The sequence below is a fragment of the Gopherus flavomarginatus genome, chromosome 1 (genome assembly GCF_025201925.1).
Source record: "Gopherus flavomarginatus isolate rGopFla2 chromosome 1, rGopFla2.mat.asm, whole genome shotgun sequence".
NCBI lineage: Eukaryota > Metazoa > Chordata > Testudines > Testudinidae > Gopherus > Gopherus flavomarginatus.
Genome location: NC_066617.1, coordinates 129244509 through 129271007, shown reverse-complemented (window position 1 = coordinate 129271007; position 26499 = coordinate 129244509). Strand labels below are relative to the sequence as shown.

At 40.1% G+C, this 26499-nt stretch overlaps 1 protein-coding gene across 10 annotated transcripts in view; it reads left to right on the top strand.

Moving 5' to 3' along the window:
- The window catches only part of INTS13 (integrator complex subunit 13), a 39338-nt gene extending 14879 nt beyond the window's left edge, over positions 1 to 24459 (top strand). For all 10 annotated transcript variants that reach the window (XM_050933618.1, XM_050933610.1, XM_050933577.1 and 7 more), the window contains 11 exons: positions 1438 to 1566; positions 3339 to 3423; positions 8880 to 8969; positions 9929 to 10018; positions 11582 to 11760; positions 12619 to 12789; positions 13206 to 13360; positions 14557 to 14787; positions 19841 to 19980; positions 22137 to 22272; positions 23151 to 24459. In XM_050933618.1, coding sequence (XP_050789575.1) covers positions 1438 to 1566; positions 3339 to 3423; positions 8880 to 8969; positions 9929 to 10018; positions 11582 to 11760; positions 12619 to 12789; positions 13206 to 13360; positions 14557 to 14787; positions 19841 to 19980; positions 22137 to 22272; positions 23151 to 23190 — 1446 coding nt within the window. In that variant the 3' untranslated portion in view covers positions 23191 to 24459. The remainder of the gene's footprint in view (positions 1 to 1437; positions 1567 to 3338; positions 3424 to 8879; positions 8970 to 9928; positions 10019 to 11581; positions 11761 to 12618; positions 12790 to 13205; positions 13361 to 14556; positions 14788 to 19840; positions 19981 to 22136; positions 22273 to 23150) is intronic.
- The last annotated feature ends 2040 nt before the right edge of the window (positions 24460 to 26499 follow it).

Below are 26499 nucleotides of genomic sequence, written 5' to 3'. Positions count from 1 at the left end.
CAGTGCTAGGAGCACGGCTCCCAGTGCTGCAAGCTAATCCCCATGGGGAGGTGGAGTACATGCAGTGCTGGGAGAGCTCTCTCCCAGCGCTGGCGCTGCGACCACACTCACACTTCAAAGCGCTGCCGCGGCAGCAGTCTCGCAGCAGCGCTTTGACGTTTTGAGTGTAGCCAAGCCCTAACTCTATTTCACAATATGTTGTTTTAAACTTGGCAGATTGACTTGTTTGTGTCTTTCTATTTAAATGTCAGTGGAAAGAATATCTGCTTCCAAAGGGGTAATTTTGCATGTTTGCTTGTGGTGTCTCAGGAGTAGATAAAATCCTATAGTATTTATCCACATATCAATAAAATAAATGTCCTAAAAGAAGAAATTGTATTTTAAAAATAATATCGACATGTTGAGTTAAAATCATTCTGTACACTGATATTTTCATTGCTTATTTACAAGTGCATGTTATTGGGCAATCTGTGTATTTATAGTGATTGTAAGTCAAAAACCATGCATGTACCAAGTGGTATGTGCCACTGTGCTCTGCTGTTCTTCAGTCCTCCTCTGTTTTAATTATCATAAGGTGTTAGCTGTAACAGATGTAAAGGAATGAAAATATATTTATTTTAAAGAAAGCTTTCTAGTTTGAATGTGTCCCTTTAAAATGACCAGATGAAAGTGAAACTAATGAGTTAATTGAAAATGTGAAAAAAATCTGCAAATTTATTTTTTAAACTGTCATTCTGAATATTAAATAAATCCAACTCTATATCTCATTGTAGGAGTAAAAATAAATATTACACTTTTCCTGCCACAGAACCTCCAAATGCTTTATAAACTTCACAGAGCCCTTGTATAGAATATTAAATATTTATGCAATGGGCATGAGAAGCAGAGAGTACTCTTACTCCTTCACAATATTCTGAGGTTCCCCTCTATAACACAGTCCTCTGCCCAAGGAAATTTAGACAGGACTTCCTTGCAGCTCATTATATCAGCTCATGACATTTAGCTCTTTATCTCTTCAGAATGTTATATAAGTGTATTTGAAACATACACATGAGGTAGATGGATAAAAGACTACTGTCCCCACTTTACAGATTGGGAAAGGGAGACAGACTTATGTCACGCCCTATGACAGATCAGTGGCAGAGCTAAGATTAGGATCCAGGAGTTCTTGGATTCTAATCTCAATGTACTAAGGTGGCCTCTTGTTGGCAGGAAGGGTCACAGTTTAACAACTCTCTGGTGTTCAGCGTGTTTGACGAAGTTATGACGACTAACAGAACCAAAGTGATCTGTATAACATCTCTGCACCTAGGATGACTTTTTTCTTCTAAGGAACCATATGTCACAATTTCTGTTGAACTTGGTGATGCGAGTCACCAAGCTTAAAATTTTGATGATTGAAAACACTGATGCTGTACATTCTATGTCTTTTTAAAGCTTTCTGCAGTCTTAACCAGTGAAGTACATAGTGTCCGTGCTGGACGGCATCTGGCTACAAAACTGAACGTTTTAGTACAGCAGCACTTCGATCTGGCTTCAACCACAATAACCAATATCCCTATGAAGGTAATATTGTATCTATAGCTTTATGATAAGTAGCTGAATCACTTATTTTAAATTGTTTTGAAATTTTAATATTTATTTTAATTGAATTTTTACATTGTTTTTCTCTCCATATCATATTTTCTGTTTTTTATTAGCCCACATTCAATGTCTGTGACCAGGTTAGTACATTTTAAGAAGGAAAAAAAGGAAGGATCACAGAACAAAATGCTGTATTGCTATGTCAGCAATTCGATTCGGCAATACAAGTGTTATTTCAGTCCACTTCATATTATTTTATATAAATACAATCTTGTTTATTCAAATTACTTTGTCTGTGATTCTTTTGTCTCTTGCAATTGTGTTCATTAGATATTCTTGACCTTTGTGCATTTTAGTGGTTTAGTGAGTCTTTTTTCCTCTGTGTCATTTTCATGCCCACCCAACCATAAAGGTGTTTGTAACTAATACTTTCTGACCAAAGGATAAGGGTTTTTCAACTGATGTTGAGCTGCTTAACCAAGAGGGGGAGGGGAAAATTACATTTGCCTCTAGTAATGGAAGATATTAAACGACTCCCTCCTCCCCTCACCCCAGAAGCTACATACATCCCTACTTCTCATTTATTTTTCTTTTTAATTAATCTTCATTGCCACTGGGAGTACAGTCAATGTAATTAAAAATTTTAATTGGCTTTTAGTAAGTAGGAACCCCCCAGCTTCAATTACGTTTTACTGTCAGACCAAGAGCACCAATATTGAAAGAAGGGAAGTTTATTAGCAAAACTAAAGAATGCACAAAAGGAAAAATGTTATTACCCAGTGCTGACTTCTTTAAAATGAATAAATAATAGTAGTGTATGGATTGTGTGTGTTAAATTAAGTAAACTGATACTTCAGTTTGTTTTGACAACTTTCAGCTTTAACATGTATCATAGTGTAAATGTGATATATTTTTTTTCTTTTAGTTTCACAAATACCTTGTTTGTAACTTACTGCCCTGTGTGCTGCTGATATGCCTCTTCCTCCTACCTTTGTCTTTTTTAGGAATAGAATATGTTGGGTCCCCTGTGTACTATTTACTCAAAATAAATTCCCCAAGATTACTGTTCTGTTTTTGCTAATTTGCTATATATGATGTTTGCTAATGCAGCTGTTTAAAGATGCTGTGTCCTTCTTTTAACAAACATCCAGTCTTTAACTTCATGCCTGCAGTTAGAACTATTGAATAGCTTCTAGTTCTTAACCACAGGAACATGATAAACTGCTACTGTAAGTGGTTTCATTCGTTAGTTCAGGTTAAAATGAAATTCTCAGAAGATTTAAAAAAAAAAAGGGGACTCTGCCGACAGACTCTAGTAGTTAGAATTACTGAGTGCGGGTTAAGAAATTACAAGTTTCCCAATCTGTTTCTTGTAGCTCTGGGTGTAAGATGCTACTATGTATCTTTCTTATATTACATCTTTAAGCTTTATATAGAGAAGAAGAGGAAGGGGAAAAAACTAGAATTTATGTCAGTGTCCTTTTATCTGTGTGTTTAGGCATTGTGCACATTTATCGCATTTATATAAATAGGAATATCATAGATTTAAAGAAAAAGCTGGCTATTGCATCTTTAAATAGATCAGAAAGCAAACAGTTTCTTCAACGTTGCAACCCCTTATTGTCTGATTCACTTGGAATTTTATTTTCTACTGAAAGGTAAAATGTAGAATATCATTCACCATTTATAAAAACAACACACAATCTTTTTAAAAAAAAAACCAGATTCTCTTTGAATTTTCTTTTTATTTAAAGGAAGAACAACATGCTAACACATCTGCCAATTATGATGTGGAGCTTCTTCATCACAAAGATGCACATGTAGACTTTCTAAAAAGTGGTAAGTAGGGAAAAATGTAAAAAAAGTGGTGGAGTATTCTAAGAATTAAAAATGTAATGTAGAACACTTTTATAAAAACTGTTTTAAGATCATTCAAAAGCTCAGGATCTGGGCTTTAAATTGGTGCCAACTTTAAGCTTCTTCAGCAAGGACAAGATTTAACTAATTATAGCAGATTTAATTGAAACTTTAAATTTTCTTTACAACAATTTGAGATGTAATGTAAAAGGAATTGGTCTTGGAATATTCCATTTAACTGATTATTTTTAAAAAGAGGAGACATAATGAAGGAAAGAATAACACATAAACATCAAACTAGATTAGACATGCATTCAGAATGTGTGTGTTTGATGGAACCAGATGCATTTCAATTTGTCACTTGGATGTAAGAATGCCGGTTCTTGAGTTAAGAGACCAGATGCTTAAACTAAATTCAAGGAGTTTTTGAGCAAGATGATCGTGTAACATTCTTTGATGTTATAAGGAGTATTCTCTATCCAGGTAGCTGCATGTCAGTGTCTAAATAAATATGGCAACCAATTACTTCACTGACAGACACACAGACTTGTTTCCAAAAATTTGAGACAATCAAATGTGCATATGAAAGTATAATCCTTTTTGATGTGCATCTGGGTATGCTAGATTAAATTTCCTGTAGAATACTGACAACTGACAAGTGCAGTATATTAGGCTGAACAGTAATTCTTTCCTCTTAAAATTGACAGAGATTATTTGAGAATTGAACCTTATTCTCCCACAGCTCTTTCTCTTCCAGTATGATCTTTAGCTTTTGGTTTCATCTCTTACTATCCTCTGATAAAGTTCAACCCAACTCGAGTGCAATTTAGAAATACATTTAGTTTGAACAGCTTTGCCATGTAGAATAATTGTGGTCTAGAAACAGGGTTTGGCTGTCGGAGCTCTAATTTAGTGTACAAATACTGAAAGGCCAAAATTGGCTTTAACTAAAACATTTTACTCACTTTGAGCAGATACAAACTTCCACCTTTAAAATATTGAAAGATATGAAGCAGATATCCCACCCTTTTCATTTAGAACCATCTGACCTGGGGGTAAGTGTGTGGCGGGTTTTAATGAGGTGTGTTGGTGTTGTCAGGGACTCTACCCCAGACGGCAAAGTTCGTTGTCTGACCGCGAGAGAGACAGGCAACACCAGCAAGGTCTGATCGAAAGCTCTTTATTGACAAGTGCACGCATCAGTAGAGAGCAGCTCGTCTCCCGAGAGAACCAGCCCCCTCTTTACATCTTAGTATAAGCCTATATAGACAGTTCCGTCACGTCATAAATTATTCACTGGAGCAACCCACCCCCTTCTTCTAACAACTAGAAACTAGACACCTTTAGTATACATGCATGCCTAAAGTTAGAAATGTAGGGGAGTTAAAAACAAACAAAGAACAAAACCAGGGAGTGAAAACAAGGAGGCTGGGGAACTAGGGCTCTTATCAGTTCTTCGAAGGAGCTGCCCGAACACAGCACATCTGGTACTATGCCAGGAATGCAGCTTCTCTTTTATCTCACTTTTTCCCAGCGCTTGTGAGACATGCTGCTGCTTCTCAGTGTTTTCCACTCAGGGATTACCCACAAACCTCTGTTAGCCTGACTTTGGTCAGGTTGGCATACCTGGTTTTGTCTGCTATATCTTTATTCAGGCCTAACAGTGTTTTAGAAACAGACTGAATTACCCTGGGTTACTGTGAGGGAGAAATTACCTAATTGTCTTTTACAATTATTCTGTCAAAGATTTTGATGTGTAATCAAAAATGTTATTGAGTTTTGTCTTTAATTGAAGCAGCAAGGGAAGAGAGAGATGATGGGATGTACGATAATTAAGGTTAAGATTCTATCACAGGTATCTAGTAAAAGTCAGGGACAACTTGTGGGCAATAAACAAAAATTCATGGACGCATGCAACTTGTCCCTTACTTTTACTAAAAACCCTGGGGCGGGGGGATGGACAAACAAAGCACTGCCAGGGCTTGCAGCTGCTCCAGCCTGCTGCTGCTGCAGCCTCAGGGGGGCTGATCCAACCCCCAGCCGCTGCTTGGACAGCCCTAGGGCCGGCTGCTGCTCAGGCCCAGAAGTCCTAGAAAGTCACAGAATCCATGACGTCCGTGACAGAATTGTATCTTTAACAATAATGCATTTATACTGATCTGGACATGTATTTTCTTGTCTTCTGAACTTAAATGAATAATAAAATTGCTTCTGCATCCTCTTTTCTCCCCCCACCCCCTTTCTTTTCATCCGCAGTCCGTTCAGTAAAATGTGGGGTTTTTCTTGTTTCTCTGTGTAAATCTATATATATATGGAGGCCTACACCCTTTGGCCCCCTCCCCTCCCGGGTACTAAGAAAGGTGGGAGTGCAGGGTTTTCTAATGGCGTGCTGTCTTTGAAACTTCCTTGGGACTCCATCTTTTATATCATCCTGTGGCTGGGAGATGTCAGGTGTCTGAAAAATTTGAAATTCCCTCAGTAAGCCTTTGGCTTCTGGAAGGATCATTCTCATCTGAAAGCCTTTTTGCAAAGATGAACAAGGTACTTCCCTACACTGCTCTCTTCCCAACCAACAGGACAGTGAAACTGATCCAGGGTTCTGAATTTATTTAGTGATAGTGCTTGTAAGGGGGCAGGACTTACCACCGCGGTGCTTCCTGCTGGCCATCCTGGGAATTAGCTCTTGGCCCTTCCATGGTCTGCCTTCACCTTAGTGGGGTCACACCTGCTGTCACTACTGTCTCCACTCTTTGGACCCGCGTCGCTCCCCGGACCGCAGCGTCCTCTTCTGCGCATGGTCCTCCAGCTGTGCCTCCACACCAGTATCTTCCCCCCTTCAAGAGGACTGGCAGTCCTTAGTCCCACCACTTGCCTCAGCAGCCAACTGCAGTCAAAGGTCCAGCCCCTCGCCTCAGGGGCAAACTGCAGTCTGGATATCGGCCACCTCCTCACTGGCAAGTGGGGCACAAGTGGAGGGAACCCAGGCAGGCCTGCTCATCTGGGTCCCAAACCAGGGACCCAATAGCCAGCAGCAATCTATTGCCCTCCTGCAATTTGCTGCCTATTTTCCCTGGGCCGCTTCCCCTGTAGCCCTAGCCCGCTCTCAGCCCTTATTGCAAGGCCCCAGCCTGGCAGCAGTCATCCAGCAGCTCACCCTCACACTCTGCTGCTCCTGCCCAGCACTGCTCTATCTATGGTGTTTCTTCAGCCAGTCCTCCTCCCTTGCCTTCCAGGGAGAGACTCCCCTCTGCTTGGCTGAACAGCCCTTTATATACAACTCTCGCTGGCACTGATTGGCTGCTCCAGCCAGCCTTCCCCCATCCATGAGCTTAATAAGCCCTTTCCTGATGTGTGGGTTCTGCGCAGCCTCCCTGGTGCTGCTTTTAACCCCTTCTTCTCCCTGTGTGGGGCAACTGCCCCACCACACTGCTAGTACTGTTAAGTTTTCAGTCTGCTGCAGTTTGAGAAAGCTGTGAGAAGTATCACAGATGGAGTCTGTCTGTAGAAAAGCAGGACAACAGTGTTTATTTCCTGGCCAGATTTAAAATGTTCTCTTTGCAGCTATAAACAGAAGCCTAGATTCTGTAGAAGTCAATTGACACTCACCTGGGAAAGTTTACTTGGACAAGTTTATGAAGCAAAATGAATTTTTCAAGCTCGTCTATAGGAATATATTGGACAGGAGAGAGCAGACTAGGCCGCATTTCCAATTTTAAAAACATTAACTCTGACCAGGAAAGTGGCAATTTGAACAAGACTTTTTTTTTTTTTTTGTTAAGGCATTGTGGCTGCTCCACATTTGAGACTAAGTAGATCTGACTGACGTTCTTTAGAAGATCTCTATTTGAGTATCTAAAAGTGTTGCCATTATCTTATCCTTAACAACAACCTGCAGGGTTGACTTGAGTGTAATTTTTTTCTTTTGTGGGTAAAGACTACTTGTAGAAGTAAAGGATGGATCATGCAAGACCCATTAGTACTTTTCTGTGATTTCATAATCGGAATGGACTGTGTTTATCACTTATTCTGACCTCCTGCATAACCCAATATATACCCATTGACTCTTGCATCTAGTTCAGCCATGAGTTATTGGTCTGGAGCAGGGGTAGGCAAGCTATGGCATGCGTGCCAAAGGCGGCATGTGAGATGATTTTCAGTGGCACTCACGCTGCCCGGGTCCTGGCCACCAGTCCGGGAGGGGTCTGCATTTTAATTTAATTTTAAATGAAGCTTCTTAAACATTTTAAAAACCTTATTTAGTTTACATACAACAATAGTTTAGTTATATATTATAGACTTATAGAAAGAGACCTTCAAAAAATGTTAAAATGTATTACTGGCACGCAAAACCTTAAATTAGAGTGCATAAATTAAGATCTGGCACACCACTTCTGAAAGGTTGCTGACCCCTGCTCTAGAGTGTAATATTTTGAAGTATATTTTGTAAGTGGCAACACCAGTGATTTGAAAGTTCATGTAAGTCTTACCTTTCCTTAGTGTGTGCAGATTATTGGAAGTTCAGATTTGCAAAGCACTAATTAGCAAGAATCTACCGCATTGTCTTGGAAGTATTATGATATGTCTATGTATTTTATTGCCTTCCTGTAATTCACTGCTTCCTGTCAGACCAGCTGTAAATAAGATGGTTGTGAGGAAGTGTTTTAGCAATGTATCTTAATACACGTGGCCAGAACTACATGATGAGAGGTGTTCGCATTGGATAAGAAAGGATAAAGAGATTGAGAACAATACCTACTGTTTTTTTGCAAAAGGGAAGAAAGCAATACAACTTGTCAAATGTGTTCTTGAGATATATTTTCAGTTACGATTTTTGGGATATGCTGTTTAAAATAAAATTTTAATTATAACTGCTCAGTTCAAAACAAAGGAGGTGCAGAATTTTTGCACAGAAGGCCATTATCCATCCTTTGAATATCTTGGACATTTTAAAAATAAACTTCTTGTCCTGTTACAACTATAAAAGTATTGTAAATATGTTTTTGCTTTAAATAATAAAATGAGACTTAGAGGAACACCTTTTCAGGAGCCTCAATGTAGCCGTTATGTTGAACGTGCCTACTTGAACACCTGTGTATTTTACATGCATGGTTTCTTACACCCAAGTTTGTCTGTACTGCAAAGTTTACAATTGTAAATGTTACTTCTGAAAAATTCTGGGTTAGGGGATGTTTTGAAGCTTGTTTTGAATATTTACTTTTTAAAAAATCATCATGTTCTCTTTCCAAAATCAGGTTCAGATTCCAGATAAGACATTTTGTGTGTTAAAACCTCTCATTCAAATAATAGGAGGGTTTGTGCAGTGCCATCGTATATTTATGTAAGGTTATAATTGCTTGATTTTTGTATTCTATAATGTAATGAACCAAAGACTACTGACTAATTTATTATGGTACATTTTCTCTAACTTGATGTTGCAGGTGATAATCATATAGGTGGCAATAGCAGGGAGGGTACATTTAAAGAAACTGTAACATTAAAATGGTGCACGCCACGAACAAACAGTGTTGGTAGGTACTGTATTTTTCTGTAAATGTTTGTGAAACACTTTCTGTCCTGCGCTAGGTTCCCCCCCCCCAACTTCATCCAAACATTAGAAATATTATTCCCTGGTGATTGCACTACTGTTCCTCTCCTTTTTGTTTCCTATACCCAGTGTCTCTTGCCACAGCTCTACTTTACAGCCAGCAGGCCTCCAAACAGGCTGCAACATCTACTGCCGTGATTTGGCCACCGTATGCGTATAGTTAGTATCTTGTCAGACTGAATGCTCCTGCTGCTGGCTAATCACTGACTTATTTATGTAGGAGAGAGGGGAAACGAGGATTTTTCTCTCTCTTCCAAGCAAACTGCTTGTTCGCTAATTAAAAGTATTCCGTAATTTCCTAGTCAGATAGTGTATTTTCCCCTCTATTAGTTTTCTGTGGTTTGCATCAGCAGTTTGTAAATTATTATAATTCTCTAGTAACATTGCTCTGCAGCTTTTTTCTTCCCTCCCTCTCTCAAAGAAATTTCACAAACAAATCATTTCAACTAATTTATAGACTTTAAGGTCAGAAGGGACCATTATGATCATCTGGTCTGACCTCCTGCACAATGCAGGCCACAGAATCTCACCCATCCACTTCAATAACAACCCCCTAACCTATGTCTGAGTTATTGAAGTCCTCAAATTGTGGTTTGAAGACCTCAAGCTGCAGAGAATCCTCCAGCAAGTGACCCGTGCCCCATGCTGCAGAGGAAGGCAAAAAACCTCCAGGGCCTCTGCAATCTGCCCTGGAGGAAAATTCCTTCCCGACCCCAAATATGGTGATCAGTTAAACCCCGAGCATGTGAGCAAGACTCACCAGCCAGCACTCAGGAAAGAATTTAGGCATTTTGTAAGAGAGTAGCTTCAGGCCCTCTGTGTAGTGTGTTCTTTTCTATCTTTGGAACTAAGCTAAAAACCTTTTTGCATTTTATTTTTCAGAATTGCATTATTGCACTGGAGCATACAGAATCTCACCTGTTGATGTAAATAGCCGACCTTCCTCCTGTCTTACAAACTTTCTTCTCAATGGTAAATTGTTTTCTTGGTTAAACATATTTTAAAAATTGTTAATGTTGAAAATCCATTTTTAAAAGTGTGTAGGTATATCCGCATTGTACAAAATGTTAAAAAGTTAGATATTCACATTATTACCAATGTCATATTAACACCTAATCTGTGTAAAGGACAGTAATACAGAAGCAAGATAGTCCAACAAGCATCTAGACTGATAACTATATTTGAACACAAATGGAATAAAAATTACAATTTGACTCTAAACCTAGAAAAGGGGAGAAGAGATGGGAAAGAGAGGAATCCTGATTGTTTGTTTGTTTTTTTTTCTGAATCTCAACATAGGTTCTGTGTTTAGTAATATACATTTATTTTAATATTACATCTGTTCTTGAATTACAGTATAGCTGATAATATGTTTGATCACAATGCTTAATAGTGTTGAGTATTCTTTCCAAATAGAAATGTGATAACTAAGGGTTCTTCCGTCAGAAAACTGGAAAATAGGTTTTCTTGCTCTTATAAGTTAAGTGGAAATTGTTCTATATTGCCAAGCATTTGCAAGTTTCTCTGAAACATGCAGCAGAGATTCATAACAGAATAGGAACTTCTCAATGTGTTTCTCTTTCCCTCACTGTCTCTCATTCACGAGATTAAAAAATACCTTCCCTGCTATTCAACTCTGTAAACTTGCTAACTTTCATTTTAAGTGTAATCCAGTTTTGAGCTAAGGTAGCAATGATATATTCTGTCACATATAGAGAAGATATAGGCAGCTGTCGGCAATCAGGACAGAATCAAGTATTGGTGACTACTATCTTTACCACCCACAGTTGAATCAATTATGTAATCATGTGACCTCCTACATTTATTTTCATATACTAGGAGGGCATTTTGCCTGCTTGAAACTGACATACTAATTAGCATTGAGGTCAACCAAGGATTTGGTTAGTCAGTTTATCATTCAACTGTTACCATAACCTTCACCCTCAAAAGAATATATTTAGTAGAGTTTTCTCATGCATACGCTTAATTTCAAGAAAATAAGCCATTTTTTACTTTTGTGAAAATGTGTCCCTTGAAACAAAGAAATTTAAGATACCCTAGTGCTCAAATAATATACAAGATAGTTTTTTAAACTGTATATTTACCATGTCCTTAGTCTTCAGTGAGAACAAGTTATGTGTTTGGGTCACTGTTTGGTTGACAAAGGTATATTGTAAACTATTGAAAATAATGATCCAAATACAGTATAAGACTTTCATTACTTTTTACAAACATTTATCTCCATAAGAGCTGTATTTTCTGAATGATCAAAAGGTAACAAATAAAGTACATAGTTTGGGCCCTTTCTATATAATGCAAGAGTGTTGTGTTCCATAATAGCCTACCTAAAGACAGGAATTAAAGTTCTATAGGAAACAATTGTAGATCTTCTAATTTGAGTTTAGTAAGAGACCTATATTAGATTAACACTGCTCGGGGTTGGGTGGCTGGGTGGTTAAATATAAACCTGTAGAATACCTTTAAATGTAAATTGCTGTACTCAGTAGCTAATCAAACTGATCTCAATTTTAATAGGTCGTTCTGTTTTGTTGGAACAACCACGCAAGTCTGGTTCTAAAGTAATTAGCCACATGCTTAGTAGCCATGGTGGAGAGATTTTCCTGCATGTATTGAGCAGTTCTCGATCAATTCTAGAAGATCCCCCTTCAATTAGCGAAGGATGTGGTGGGAGAGTCACAGACTACAGGATTACAGTAAGATACTACTATTTTATATTTTTAGTTTTACTCAACAATTCATTAGAATTCAGGGGTGAGGAGTGAGGTGGGTTGAAATGGACATTCTGTACCGTAAGAAATTGTAGGTCACTTATTTAAAAAAAGAGAGCACACCTAGATCAACTATTTCTTCATTCTATTATTGATAGTCAGCATTTATTGACACACACACATGTCCACTTCATAGAAACTTTCTGTCGCTATCCCATATCTGTGGTTGCATACTGTAGGCAATATGAACTTTCTGAAATACTCTCATTGATGACTCTTTTTAAACACTGTTTATCTCAACAAAGGTTTGAAGTGGACTGGATCCATATAGCCCTGAACCCAGCCCTCTATAAGAAGGATAATTGTCATAATGAGGGTCTTTGAGAATAGCTGGATTGAACAGATAAAAAAGAGCTGGAGCGTATAGACTCAGGTGTGGAGAGAGCACTCTAAAGAAACTCATTTTACTCTTTTTAACTTGATATCTTCTGCATTCAGTGCACATTAGCAAAAAGTGGACTGTAAACAAACAGAATAAAACTTTAACATATGTAATTCGTTATTACCAATCCAAAGCAGAGCATTTGTTCCCATGTCCTACAGTTTTTTGAAGTTAAGGTTTCATGAAGTTAAGATTTGACAAACCTCTTCCTTAAATGCTTTCTATATGAATTCAAAGTAGAATTGCTAATAAGAATATTGAACACAGACCTGTAGTTTTTAGGGCTACATTCCTTTTCCTTTCTGCATTATTCATAATGGAGGTAGTGATGTTTTGACCCATTCAATGAAAGTTACTTTATTAGAGAAGTTCCTAATTTTATCTTGTTTGGTTATCATTAGGATTTTGGTGAATTTATGAGGGAAAACAGATTAACTCCTTTTCTAGACCCCAGATATAAGATCGATGGAAGTCTTGAGATTCCTTTGGAACGAGCAAAAGATCAATTAGAGAAACATACTCGTTACTGGCCTATGATTATTTCGCAAACCACCATCTTCAACATGCAAGCTGTAAGTGGTCATGGATTTATAACTTTTCTGTTCTGTTCGGTTCTGGAGTAAGTTTTTAAAACTGTACTTAGAGAAGAGTTAATATCAGTTAAAACTGCATAGCTGATAGCACAGTATAGAAAAATCAACAAAAACAAAATCGGTTAGAATAAGGTTTTGGCTTTCACTTTTGATTAAGTACTTTGTGTATATTTTACAACTATAACTCTGTACCCAAATGTCTCCCATTGCATAGAATTGAGTTGGATGCAAAGCTGTTGGGTTAAGGGGGAGACTTCATATAGTAATGCATGCTGGGGACACTTCAAAATATAGATTAAAGGATTTTTGTATTTTAATGTCAAGCTCAAATATACTTCTAAATCCCCACCCACCAACTAAATGCAGATTTTGTTCTGTTTTGTTTTGTCTTGAAGGTAGTGCCATTAGCCAGTGTTATTGTGAAAGAAGCTCTGACAGATGAGGATGTGCTGAATTGTCAGAAAACAATATACAACTTGGTAGATATGGAGAGGAAAAATGATCCACTGCCAATTTCAACAGTTGGTACCAGGGGAAAGGGTCCAAAAAGGTTTAACATTTATTAATTTTATTGTACTTTTGCAAAAAATATATCACATCTGCATACATTCCAGATGAACCTTGTATTTTAAGTTGGACAATCAAAGGTAATTTAGAGTCCACTAAACTACTTACATGTGCAAAATGTTGTATATTGTTTGGCTGCATAATTTAGAGCTGTAATCCTATTCCCCTGGTTTCATGTTAAAGAAAAAACTCAGTTGTAACTGGAAACAGATTCAATCACGTCTTACAAAGAATAATATTTTTATTATATTTAAGACACTTTTTAAAGGGAAAAAATGTCACACAGAAAACACCATCTTGAGCCTCATGTATGATGGAACAGAGGAAATGCAGGTCACCACTGGACTCATGGAAACCAGACACTTCCAAAGTATATTTAAAGTATTTTTAATATTTGATTATCTTAAAAGTAGTCATACCATTGTTGAAACATTTTATTATAAGAGATGAAACTTCCCTTACAACAGATTTGGAAGTCTATGATATCCCATCCATTGGAATAATGATCTGCATTTATTGTACCTCAATCTAATCCTAGGCAAGATGGTTTCCTGAGTATGAAAAAAAAAGTCAACTACAAAAGATACTTGAACTATTCAATTCTGTAGTGTTATGTTGCAGTGACTCTCTAATATTTTGTCTTTAGTGTCTGTCTAAGAGAAAAACATTAAAATTCATTTGAATCTGGCAATGAACAGATGGATTTCTACCTGCCCCAGCGTTGAAAAAGAGAGTTTCTTCTTGCCTCTTGAGTTGGTTGACTCAAGTGACTTTAATAGGTTTTGGCAACGTCTCTACAATAGCTTTGACCCAGGGAAATTGATGATTATGACTCAAGGGGAGATTAGGGTATTAGATTTTAATTACAAATTCAGGTTTGTTGGAAGCAACTGAGCATGTCCACATACTATGCAGCTCTGATGCTTCCAAGAATGAAACAATACAAAGTGACGAGAATTCCAGTAAAAGGGAGTTGGAGAAAACCTACTTTACTGAGACTTCTTTTAAAAACTTATGCTCAATCCCCAAGACAGTAACTGTTTTGAACCTTGATTATTTAATACATAAATGGCTCTTACAAGCTGGAGGGGGAGAGAGAGGGAGTGTGTGTGTGTGTGTGTGTGTGTGTGTGTGTGTGTGTGTAAATATGTGAAGGTTTTATTTTGTGCCTGTGGATAGAGACGAACAATACCGGATTATGTGGAATGAATTGGAGACCCTTGTTAGAGCGCATATAAGTAACTCGGATAAACACCAGCGAGTCTTGGAGTGTCTCCTGGCTTGCAGGAGCAAACCTCCTGAAGAAGAGGAGCGCAAGAAACGAGGGAGGAAGAGAGAAGAAAAAGAAGACAAGTCCGAGAAATCAGGAAAAGATTATGAACTGGAAAAACCCTGGCAGGAATCAGAGAGGTGAATTTTCTGAATTGATATATGCTTTCACGTACAAGTATGTAATACGGCATGTGCAGCACAGTCTAGCACTTGAATTTTTAAAGGGTTAAGTGATTGATTTAACTAACATGATTTTAGCTTGTTTATAAAAGGCACACATGTAAGTGTAAGTATAAATATCAAAACCCCAGTTATCTGATGTTAAGATAAGTTTCCCAAATATGACATTTAGTTTCATGCTTATATTAAGGGTACACTTATAAGTAGTTTAGAAGGGAGATAAGAAGATGCATATTTTGTAATGTTTAATCAATTGTTATAATGGCCAAAATAACAGTAAGTTGCTTGACTTTGACTTCACTATCTATAGCACTTTCTACTGTTTAGATATATATCTGTCCGTAACATACTACATCTGTTAATAACTTTGTATAAACAAACCCTAAAATGAAGTGAGACTGAAAACTATAGACAAATGAATTTCATTTATCCTGAACTCTGGCTGATAGACATTTAGATGCTCCAGGTTTCTCTGTGCTGAGTTTTGTGTAGATGAGCATCAAGATTTATTGATTATGGACCTGCTTTCTATGCCTTAAGAAACAAAAAGTTGTCCTGTTAGCTGATATGACACGTGATCATGAAGGATCAGTTAATCTGTCTAGTCATGAATTTCTTGTATATCTCTTTTTTTCCCTCCTCTTTCAAACGTCTCTTCTAAAGAAGTCATAAAGTTGAGACTCAGAAAAAATGGTTAATCAGCTCTAAGCTCAACTTGTGTGCACTGTTCTATGTGTGTGCACGGCCACTAGGGAAGATGGATGTTTTGTCCTGCAGTGTTGCGAGCATGCTGACGATACTTAGGGTATGGCTGCACTTGCAGCTGTACTGCACTATGAGTTAAACCTGTCTTCGTACAGCTGAGTAGGGAAAGCGCTGCAGTCTGTTCACACTGACAGCTGCCAGTGCACTGTCGTGGCCACATTTGCGGCACTTGCAGCACCAGTGGGAGCAGTGCATTATGAGCAGCTATCCCACAGTGCACCTCTTCCCATTCTGGCGCTGTGGTTTGGGGACGGGTGCAGGGGGTGTGGGGCATTCTGGGTCCTGTCCCAAGGCCCCGTGATGCATCGCTTCGCATCCCAACAATCCCTGTGTTTCCGTCCACATTTGGCGCCATCTTTCAACGGTTTCTGTGCAGCGCGATCTGTGTTCCGTTTCGGTCTGCTGGAAATGGAGCCCGAAATGCTGACAAGTATGCTGACGAGTCTCGCCAGCACGTCACGTTTGGCAGTTGAGCTATTCCTTAAGATCCAAAGTGACAGTGAGGAGTCCGATGATATCGAGTCACGTAACGCGTACAACACAAAATTGCTTGTGGCATTCACGGACATGCTCAGCACCATGGAACACCATTTTTGGGCTCAGGAGACAAGCACTGAGTGGTGGGCTCAGGAGACAATCACATCGTCATGCAAGTTTGGGATGACGAACAGTGGCTGCAGAACTTTCAGATGAGAAAAGCCACTTTCATGGGACTGTGTGAGGAGCTCACCCCCACCCTGTGGCGCAAGGACACGAGATTGAGAGCTACCCTGCCAGTGGAGAAGTGGGTGGCTATTGCAGTCTAGAAGCTGGCAACTCCAGACAGCTACCGATCGGTCGCGAACCAGTTTGGAGTGGGAAAGCCGACTGTTGGAATAGTGTTGATGCAGGTTTGCAGGGCCATTAATCGCATCCTGGTAAGAAGAACTGTGACTCTGGGGAACGTGCAGGACATCGTGGATGACTTTGCACAAATGGGTTTCCCTAACTGTGGAGGGGAGATAGATGGGGCGCATATTCCTATTCTGGCACCACCCCACCTAGCATCCGAGTACGTTAATCAGTAGCGGTATTTCTCTATGGTTCTCCAGGAGCTTGTGGATCACCGTGAGTGTTTCATTGACATTAATGCAGGCTGGCCCAGAAAGGTGCATGATGCATGCATCTTTCAGAACACTGGCCTGTTCAGGAAGCTGCAGGCCAGGACTTTTTTCCCAGAGGGGAAGATCACAGTAGGGGACGTCGAAATGCCCATTGTGATCCTTGGAGACCCCACTTACCCGTTAATACCGGGGCTCATGAAACCCTACACAGGGAGCCTTGACAGCAGCAAGGAACCGTTCAACTACAGGCTGAGCTGGTGCCGAATGACTGTGGAGCGTGCTTTTGGCCGTTTAAAGGGTCGCTGCCGATCTCTGTATGAGAAGCTGGACTTGGGCGAAAACAGCATCCCCGGGGTTATCCACGTGCTGTACCCTCTATAATATTTGTGAAGAGAAGGGTGAAAGATTCAGTCAGGCATGGACCTTCGAGGTTCAACGCCTGGAGGCTGAATTTGCACAGCCAGAGAGCAGGGCTATTAGAGGGGTCCAGTGCAGCGCTGCAAGGATTAGGGATGCCTTGATGGAGCAATTTGAGGCTGAAAACCAACAGTAATGTTTGGTGCTCTGCACGGGAGTGAAGTGCAGTGGTTACAATGTTAGTAGGAATCTATTTGCTAAGCTGATTTGCAGTGCTTGTTTCTTTCCTGGGCTAAGGTATCTTTTACTTTATTCAATAATAAAGAATGTTTTCAAAGCCAAAAAATCCATTTATTGAAAAGAAAATTCATTTATTGACAGACACACAACTGTTTGGGAATCAGAAAGGGCAAGGGGGTGGGGTGGGGAACGGTACAATCACAGATTTGCGTATGTCCTGTTTGGAGCGCTGTGCAGTGAGTGCTGCACTTCAGGATGGCTATTCTGCATGGTGGTAGGGGTTGAGTGCAGAGGGTAAGGGTCGTAGTTCTCAGGCCTGGTTGGTGAAGATGCTTTGCTTCCGGTGCGCTGCATTTTCCTTGCAGATCCCACTTTCACTCTCCCTCCATTCTTGCGCTTTTTGATACTCTGTAAGAGTTTGATGCATCACTTCGTGCAGCATGTCATCTTTTTTGCTTTTTCGCGTTCTCTTTCAGAGTTTTTGCAGTCTCTCAGCTGGTGATAACACGGACAGCTGAGATCTCAAGGTTGCATCTGTAAAGGCAAAATGCAACATTTAACAGAGGCAGCATTGTTTATACCAGACAGAGTAATGATTCCCCTGCACTTAAGGAAGGCACGCACAGTCTACACAATAGCATAATTTTCCCATCCCAAAGAGAGCGCACATAACCCACGGGAGCCCCAAAATGTTTAGTAAGGGGGACTGATTGTTTCAGGGCTGTACTGTCCTCTGGGTTTCTGTGTCTTGGAAAGAGCCAACAGCTGCAGGGGGCACCTACACTGAACACTGTCCCAACATTTTCCACAGGAGTTTATCCTGAAAGATATCTTGCTGCTGAGGGTGACCTGGGAAGCAAGGGAGGGTCTTCTACTGCAATGCAGCTTCCACCCTGGCCCATATGCAGCTTGCCTGTGTGCAGCAATGGTCCCCCCGCCCCTCATGGCACGGTGGCGCGGACATGTTAGCCTGACTGGGACAAGGACCACGGTGGCTCTCCCAATAAACCTGCGCAAGCGCATTGCCCACGTTCTGGATGAGACTTCCGAAGAGATTACCGAGGCCGATTACCATGATGTGATAGACCACATCAGTGTGCTATTCTGCATCTAGGCATGCATGCAGCCCTAACCCTCCTCTCCTGAAAAATTTCCTTCCTGAAAATAAAAGCCGCTTACCGGGAACCTGCTCTTCTGTTTGTCCTCCACCAAGTACCGGCTGCTGTGACTGGCTACCTTTCTCCTGGCTTGAGAAGAGCTGCTGGCTGCATGTCTCCAGGGATTCCGGGGTGTCTCCCCCCACCCCAGCACCCTCACTCCCGCTTTCCTCCTCCTCCTCCCCCCACTCTGAAGTATCCGTGGTGGTGCTTAGAGTGGAGGTGGGGTCACCCCCAAGTATCGCGTCCAGCTCTTTGTAGAAATGGCAGGTCATGGAGTCGGCGCCGGAGCGGCGGTTTGCCTCATGCGCTTTGCGGTAGGCACTCTGCAGCTCCTTCACTTTAACCCTGCACTGCAGCACGTCCCGGTCATGGCCCCTTTCTGTCATGGCCCTTGATATCTGCCCATAGGTATCATAATTCCTACAGCTGGAGCGCAGCTGGGACTGGACAGCTTCCTCCCCCGAAACACTGATGAGGTCCAGCAACTCGCCATTGCTCCATGCTGGGCTCATTTGGCGCATGGAGGCATGGTCCTGGAAAGATTCACTGATAGCACTCCATACCTGGCTGAGCAAACAGGAAGGGGATTTTTTAAATTCCTGGGGAATTTAAAGGGCTGGTCTGACGGTTGGTCACCTGAGGTCAGGGCAGTAGAGTTTGAACTGATGAGCAGAGTGGCTAGAACGGGCATTGTGGGATACTGCCGAATACTTCTGGAGGCCAATCAGAGCGCATTGGGCGGCCACACTGGCGCTGCAGCGCAGCAGCAGCAGCACAATACTCTTTATTCCTCTCGGGGAGGTGGAGTACAAGCAGCGCTGTAACCGCAGAGATACAGCGCTGTATGTGCCTTGCCAGTGTGAACAGGGAGAGAGTTACAGCGCTGTTGGTGGCTTTATTGCGCTGTAACTCTTAAGTGTAGCCAAGCACTTAGACCTACCTGTGCGTGTGGTCAAGTCCAATACTATGATTTCCTTTCTCTCCTAGTGTGAGACAAAGGTAGGGATGCAGATGGCAGCAAACTGGTTCAGGCTCAAACCCGGAATCAGCAGTAGATTTGTGTTGTCCGGATGGTTAGCAACAATTGCACTTTTAAATCTCTGGCACAACCAGTTATCACAATAATGAGTGCAGTATAAATATTGGTAACTAAATGAAATGAGATTGAGTTTCAGGTCATTCCCACTTCCTTTTGGATTGCATCCAAGAAAATACTTAGCCAGTGGCTTTTCTGGTTATTTTCATCCATCTCATGACTCTCAACAAAAAACAGTTGTTATACTAGGACAGATGTTATATGAATAAACTTGAAGAGCACTGTAAATGAGAAGTGTGTTGTTGATGCTCTCTGCTGTCTCACCTTTTTTTCTCCCTTCCCCACTTAAGATTAAAAGGTGTACTGGATCGCGAAAAAGAGGAACTGACAGAAGCTGAAGTTATAAAAGATTCTCCTGATTCTCCCGAACCACCCAACAAAAAGCCTCTTATTACAATAGATGAAATACCTCCAGTGGAAAAAACAAAAGGTAAGTCAAAATGATTGCAACAGATTTTGAAAAATAGTAAGTCAGGTCAAATCGGTGTGAATTGCAAGATCTCATATACGGTTGTCACAGCCGTTCATATTTGCTTGAATAAGATAAAGGTGCATCTCTTGAATATCCTGTGTGCAGATTTAATCGTTCAGTGCTAATGAGAGTCATGACTAAGTCTTTTGTACACAAAGTGGGTGGTGAGAGGGGGTCAAGCAGAATCTTACTATGAGTTGAACAGTTTTGGTCCAGGTGGAGGAATGAAAAACGAGCTGTGAGGTTGAAGGTTCAGGGGACTGATACAAAACCTCTATGTTCCTGATTTGAGTTCCAATCTGATTGATTGCTGTTCATCAAGGGCCAGGCTGTGATAGTTTTATATGTGGTTAGTACCTTACATTGTATGTGGTCCCACTGATTTTGGTGGAATTACATTTGAAGTAGTAGCTTCTCAATGGGCACAAAAATCTCAGTCTCATCCTAATCTAGGTAGTACATTTATTGGGTTCAAAATTCATTTCCTTGTATGGAGATGTCACTAATGTAGAATAAAAAGCCATGAGAGTAACACAGAAGAGAGCGGAAGAGTTACTAGAAAATATAAAATGTATTTACTTGGTGAGGGTTCTTTTCTATAAAGACACACTACCCCAAAATAAAGTGCTAAATAAGGCATAGAGGTGGAATACAGTACACCGTACACCTATATGGGAAAGAAGGCCACAAAAGCCAAGTTAAGAGAGAATGAACAAGCCTTAGCAGCGGACATAAAATTGTTTTATCCTAGAGTGAGGTGTCAACTGCAGAAGAGTTGAGTCTTGGAGAGATTTGAAAAGTTAGTTTTAGTGAATTTTGAGAGATGTCTTCTGATTTTTGTGTGTGTATAATCTATTGATCAGTGGTTTTAACCCGTGGACCCCCAGACCATACGTTGATGTCTAGGGGGTCCACAAAAGATGACTATGAGAATAAAGTTTCAGATCCCAGAAAAGGCATCCTGTTTTTCTGATCAATCAAGAGTATTTGAATACCCCCACCTACAGGTCAAACCCAGAAGTATTGTCATTACCATAGATGCCCACACTTTAGTGCCCTTTCTCATTTTGCATCAAATGCCATGCTGAGCATGTACAACATTTATAAAATATCAGTTTTCAGGCCAAGGCTTCTGTGGTGGCGGTTTGCAAACCGCTGGTTGAATTTCCAAGCGGGTCCACATTTTCATTTGCAATTTTTAGGGGTCCACAAATGAAAAAAAAGGTTGAAAATCACTGTATTAGTTAATTGACATGCTATGTAAAATAGAATATTGTGGTGTGGTCTGAAGGTTCTAGAGAGAGCTGCATTATGCAGACCTGGAGCTAGAGTACTCCCTGGAGCAGTCTACAAAAGATAAAGAGTGAGATGGGGTAGTTTGCATACTGAGGTTCCCCTCAGCCAATATAACAAATGCTGATGGAAAGCTCAGCACGCTCTGTTGCTGCGCACTGTCCTTGTCAGTTCTGGGTGGGGATTTTTTTTGGGCCACCATTCTTGCTGGCTGAACAGCTGTATTTCAGAGCTGTCAGCAGTGGCTGGTGCTGAAAGGACAGTGACCACTTGACACTCTGTCAATCAGCTAGAGAGACCAGGCTGGGATATCAAGGGGAGGAACTGCCTCCTTTGATGGCCCCACTACCATATATTGCAGTAAAGTAGCCACTGCTTCAGTTCTGCCTTTGGGACAAGGTTTGATTGATGCAGAGCAATTCCTTGTCTGCTACGGGTTGTGAACAGGATGGGGTTTGCCTCCTTCGGATCCATTTACTGCTCTGCATAGGCATAAAGCCTGGCCCAGCTTCATGTCCACAGAACAATAGAATCCATTTTGGTCAAATGTACTGAAACCATAAAATAAACCATATGGAACTAACATAATGTGGGAAAAGGTAACCTCAGAACCTTATACCATCCAAACCTCCCACCTGTTTGCCGCTGTCATGTTCATCTAACCTACAGTGTAAGTTTCTTGCGATAGGGACCATGTCTTACATTGGTCTTTAATGTTCTGTGCTGGTGCTGTATAATTTGTTCTGTAAATTTATATTGAATTAATATTTGAGAATTCATTAATCAAATCACCTTGATTCTATTTTCAAATCTAATCCTAGGGCCAATGTCCTTGCTGTCTTTGTGGAGCAATAGGATTAATACAGCCAATTCCAGAAAACACCAAGAATTTATTGGTCGTCTGAACTCTGTCAACAATAAAGCTGAGCTGTATCAACATCTTAAAGAGGAAAACGGGTTAGTATTGCTGAATACATAATATATTCTACATACAGGAGTAAATTAGTCATAGTATTAATCTGTTAAAAGGATTCCTTACCTCTTGCACTAATTTAAAATTAAAAAAACATTTTTTTACGGGAAAGAAATTTAATCATCTCAGTTTTCATCTATTTGCCCCTGCTTCATTGCAACCCTCCCCCTAACTGAGCAGGGCTGAATGCCAACCTGTTCTCTTGGATTGCTTCTTACACAATCCTCCTTATGCTTGTAGGGGGCCAAATAGGAAACGAGATTAAGACGCAAACTCCCCAAAACAGCATTTCCATAAAAGTAGCTAAATCAAACATGGCGAAGATAAAACCATTGCATCTTGTACTACAAATTAAAGGAATAATAACATCTCTTGCATCCCCATAAATCCAGCAGCCATCAAGTAATTGTTAGAATGGGAGTGGCCAACAAATTAAGCAAAAGGGTAAAAACGGAAAAATGTTAAATACTATTAAGGATTTGACAGAAACTGTTTCAGCTCTAGAGATTCAGAGGAGCAGACCCTCCACAGTCAGACACGAGTCTGTTTTTTGTCTTGCCTTTGTTAACCACTGCTGGAGTCAATAATGTAATGTCAGTCTAATCTGTGATTTTATATATGGAACTTATTGCTCATTTACCCTAGTTGTAAATGGAAAGTTCCTTGAAAGCAAACTTTCCTCTGGTTTAATGATTACGGCATAATGAGGTCTCTTAAAAAATAGGGTTAGGGTACCAGAAAAGTATAAAGAAATGTTTATATAAAACACAGATTTGCCTTTTATTTTTAATCATTTGAGTGCGTGACAAATAAACGATATGCTCTAACTGACCAATTATCTTGACCTATTTTTGTATTTCAGAATGGAAACAACAGAAAATGGAAAAGCCAGCCGGCAATGAATGTTGGTTTTTAAGAACTGTGCTTGGCCATATTTCATGAATATTTTATGCTGGATATGATACTGGTACCATTTCAGTCAGATTGTATAGATCTGTTGCTTTGATTGGTTTTACATTTTTCTGATTTTATCCTTTTTCTATTAAATGTAAAATTTGCATATTACATTCAGTGAATTGTGTGCAAATTGGATTTGTCTTGAAGTATCTTATATTTTAGGATGAAAGGATGTTTCTCCTGCTACACACACAAGCAAACCTGTGAAATGATACAATCTGATTTTTAGGTCTGTTTAATACTGAAAAGCACAATATTCAAGCATTTTAAAAAAATATATTTGGGCTTTTTTCTGTTGTATTGATGATAACATTTTTAGATCTGTATGAAACTCCTCAAGAGGCCATGCTCTAGGACAGGAGAAATATAAAAATACCTATGAAGTACAGACTCTTAATCTGGAGTTCCTCATTGAGAGTGTGCAGTTCCAGATCAACAGTTGGGCAGTAGGGTGAGAAATGGTTTAAAACCTTCACTAGAGTATAAATGATTGGGGTAAGGGCTTGAACTTCTTAAACAAGATTAATTATTAATTTCATCAAGAGAATTATTCCGTTTGAAAGCAAGGCTTTTCTAGTAGCTATTTATGCCAGAATTAATAAAACAAAAATCCTTGCCTTTAACTGGTAACTGTCTGCTACCTTCAACTTGCCATCCACAGGAATGTACAGAAAGAGGCTACTGGGTGTAAAATAAAACCGAGTTCAGAGAGCAGGGTCCAATCAATTATTCTGTCTGCGGTCATGCAGCAGAGTTACTCCAACCTTTGCTGATTTAACTTCCTTTTGCTTGATGGCAGCCGATAGAAACAACTGACTTGGGTATACTACAGTGCAAGATGTGGTTACCATGCTCTTACTTTAGGAAGAAGGGTAGCTGGCACATAGGCGTTTCTTCTAAATAAGTTAGTATGTCACATAGCCAAGTTTCATCAACTGGGAAAAATATGAAAGCCACAGATGATGATGGCTGGATCAGAACACAAATATCATGTGAGTACTCCTTACTTACATTCGTAACTGCTGACCATTTAGCGGGATAGAAATAAAATACAGAGCTTCAAGGTGATTACATAGCAAGTATAATGTAATGTAATTATGAAGTAAATACATGGTTTATTTCTTTCTTGATATATGATGATTACTTTTAGAGTCACCTGGTGTAATTATTTAAGTAATCCATAGTATCCGTTAATAAAGAGTACTTGCATGATATTTTGTCTGTCATATTTTACATTTACATGGCGATTGCTGAGGTTCTCAAAGCTTGATGTCACACTGCTGAAATCCAGTGACCTCTGGGATGGGAAGGCAACCATTTCACAGCACTTCATAACAGCTGAGGGAGGGAAAACTTTGACCAAAGATGCTGGAGCAAATCTGTGCATTTATAAAAAGGGCTTACAGATATTGAAAGTCCTCTCAGAGCAGACAGGATTGATTTTTTTGTTTGTTTGTTTATAAGGACTCATCCGAAAGATCTCTGCAAAGACTCCCTACTCTTGAGTGTTAGAGTCTTTAAAGGCCACAAATACTCAAGTCCTTTGTTTCCATCTCTTATCTGAAAGCCAGCATGTCCTGCAGCACAGGGTCACCTACCACCATATTGAGGCATTGATTCAGTGCTGATGCAGAAAGAAAAGTGCCATCTAGAGCCTTGCAATCTGACAAGACCTGATTACAAGTATCAGGCTCAGATGTGAAGACAACCTGACTCTCTGACTTGGGTTTCTCTGATCATCTCCTGCTGCCCTTAGGGTTGGCAGCTCAGTGGCGGCTGCATGCCCTGCTCCCACTGACTGCTGCCACCTTGCTGCTCTCAGTGTTGTGCAGAGTGAGCATGCCAACAAGTTACAACACCTCTCACTCCACAGTGCACACACAAAAGTGAGGCAGGAGCAGGGCACATGGGCCACCACGTTGCCAACCCCATAGGGAGGAGACAATTGGAGACAGATTGCAGCCACAAGATGTGGGGAGCAGGAAGCTTCCACCAGGCCAAATCTAAAGGATGAAGCCACAACGTTAACACAAGTTTGGGGGAAGTATTAGTCATGTCTGAAAGCAACTTGACATGAGTTTGGGTCAGCTGTGGGTTAGTTGGGTTCAAGATGGGCTTTAAAATTAGGCCAGCCTCATTTCTTGCAGCACCTAAAATTTTATGGCAGTTTCCCATCTTAAAATTTACTTGGCCTGAAACCACTATCTGATGTGAACTTCCTCCTATCTATACTGAAGAAGATTTTAAGTCTGGAAGCTGAGCATTTAAATGTCAATATTCAGCATTAGTTGCTGTTGTTATTTGTAAAGAAACGTCAAGCAGAAGTGCTTATCCTTTGTATCTGGACTTTCTCTACCTGTCCCATCCTAATGTTCCATTAATATTAGGCTGCACACTTAAAATATTTATATGACTATTTAATCACAGGAAGAGAAATCCTGCATGTTCTATTAAAAACAAACATACTTCATAAACAACCCAAATAAATAGCTACACATGATTCAATACAAATATTTTGCACTTCTGAAGTACCTGCCATACAAGATCTCAAAGCACTTTACAAACAAATGGGCCCCAATTCTCCAAGGTGCTTTAGCATGTGCCTAATATTAAGGACATGAGCAATCCTATTGAATTAATTAAGGTATTGATAAACTTCAAAATAAGACATGCTTACATTTCCTGCTGAATTGGGGCCATACTTTCATTTTAAGCTTCACAACAATCCTGTGAGGTAAGTGAGCTTGTTACATGTATTATATTCTATATTAATTATCTTTGTTCTGCCCTTTCGATGCTTACCCAACCCCACCCTTCCCCTGCAATAGCACCTTTGAATCCTCATTCCTCCTCTCTGGAGAGGTTTTAATAAACTTGTATGAGATGGTCTTTTAGGTCAAGATATTCAAACATGGGCTCCAAAATAAATAGCTAGATTTTTTCCTAGAGCTGAGCACTCAGCAGAGATGGCATTCTGGGCTTTTAACAGAAATTAAAGGTTCGGGTGACTCTGTCCAAAATTTTACCACATTTTAACCTGTTTTAACATTTTAATGGCGGTTCAATAAATAAAATAATTATTGTTGGTTTAGGTACAATGCTTTATCTCAGTGCCGACAGCATGGTTGATGCTGCATAAGAAACACATGAAGACAGTTCCCTCACCCATGATTATAATTTACAAATAGATACATGTATTATAGTAGCACTCACAGGCCCCCATCAGGATTGTGGCCCCGTTGTGCCAGATGCAG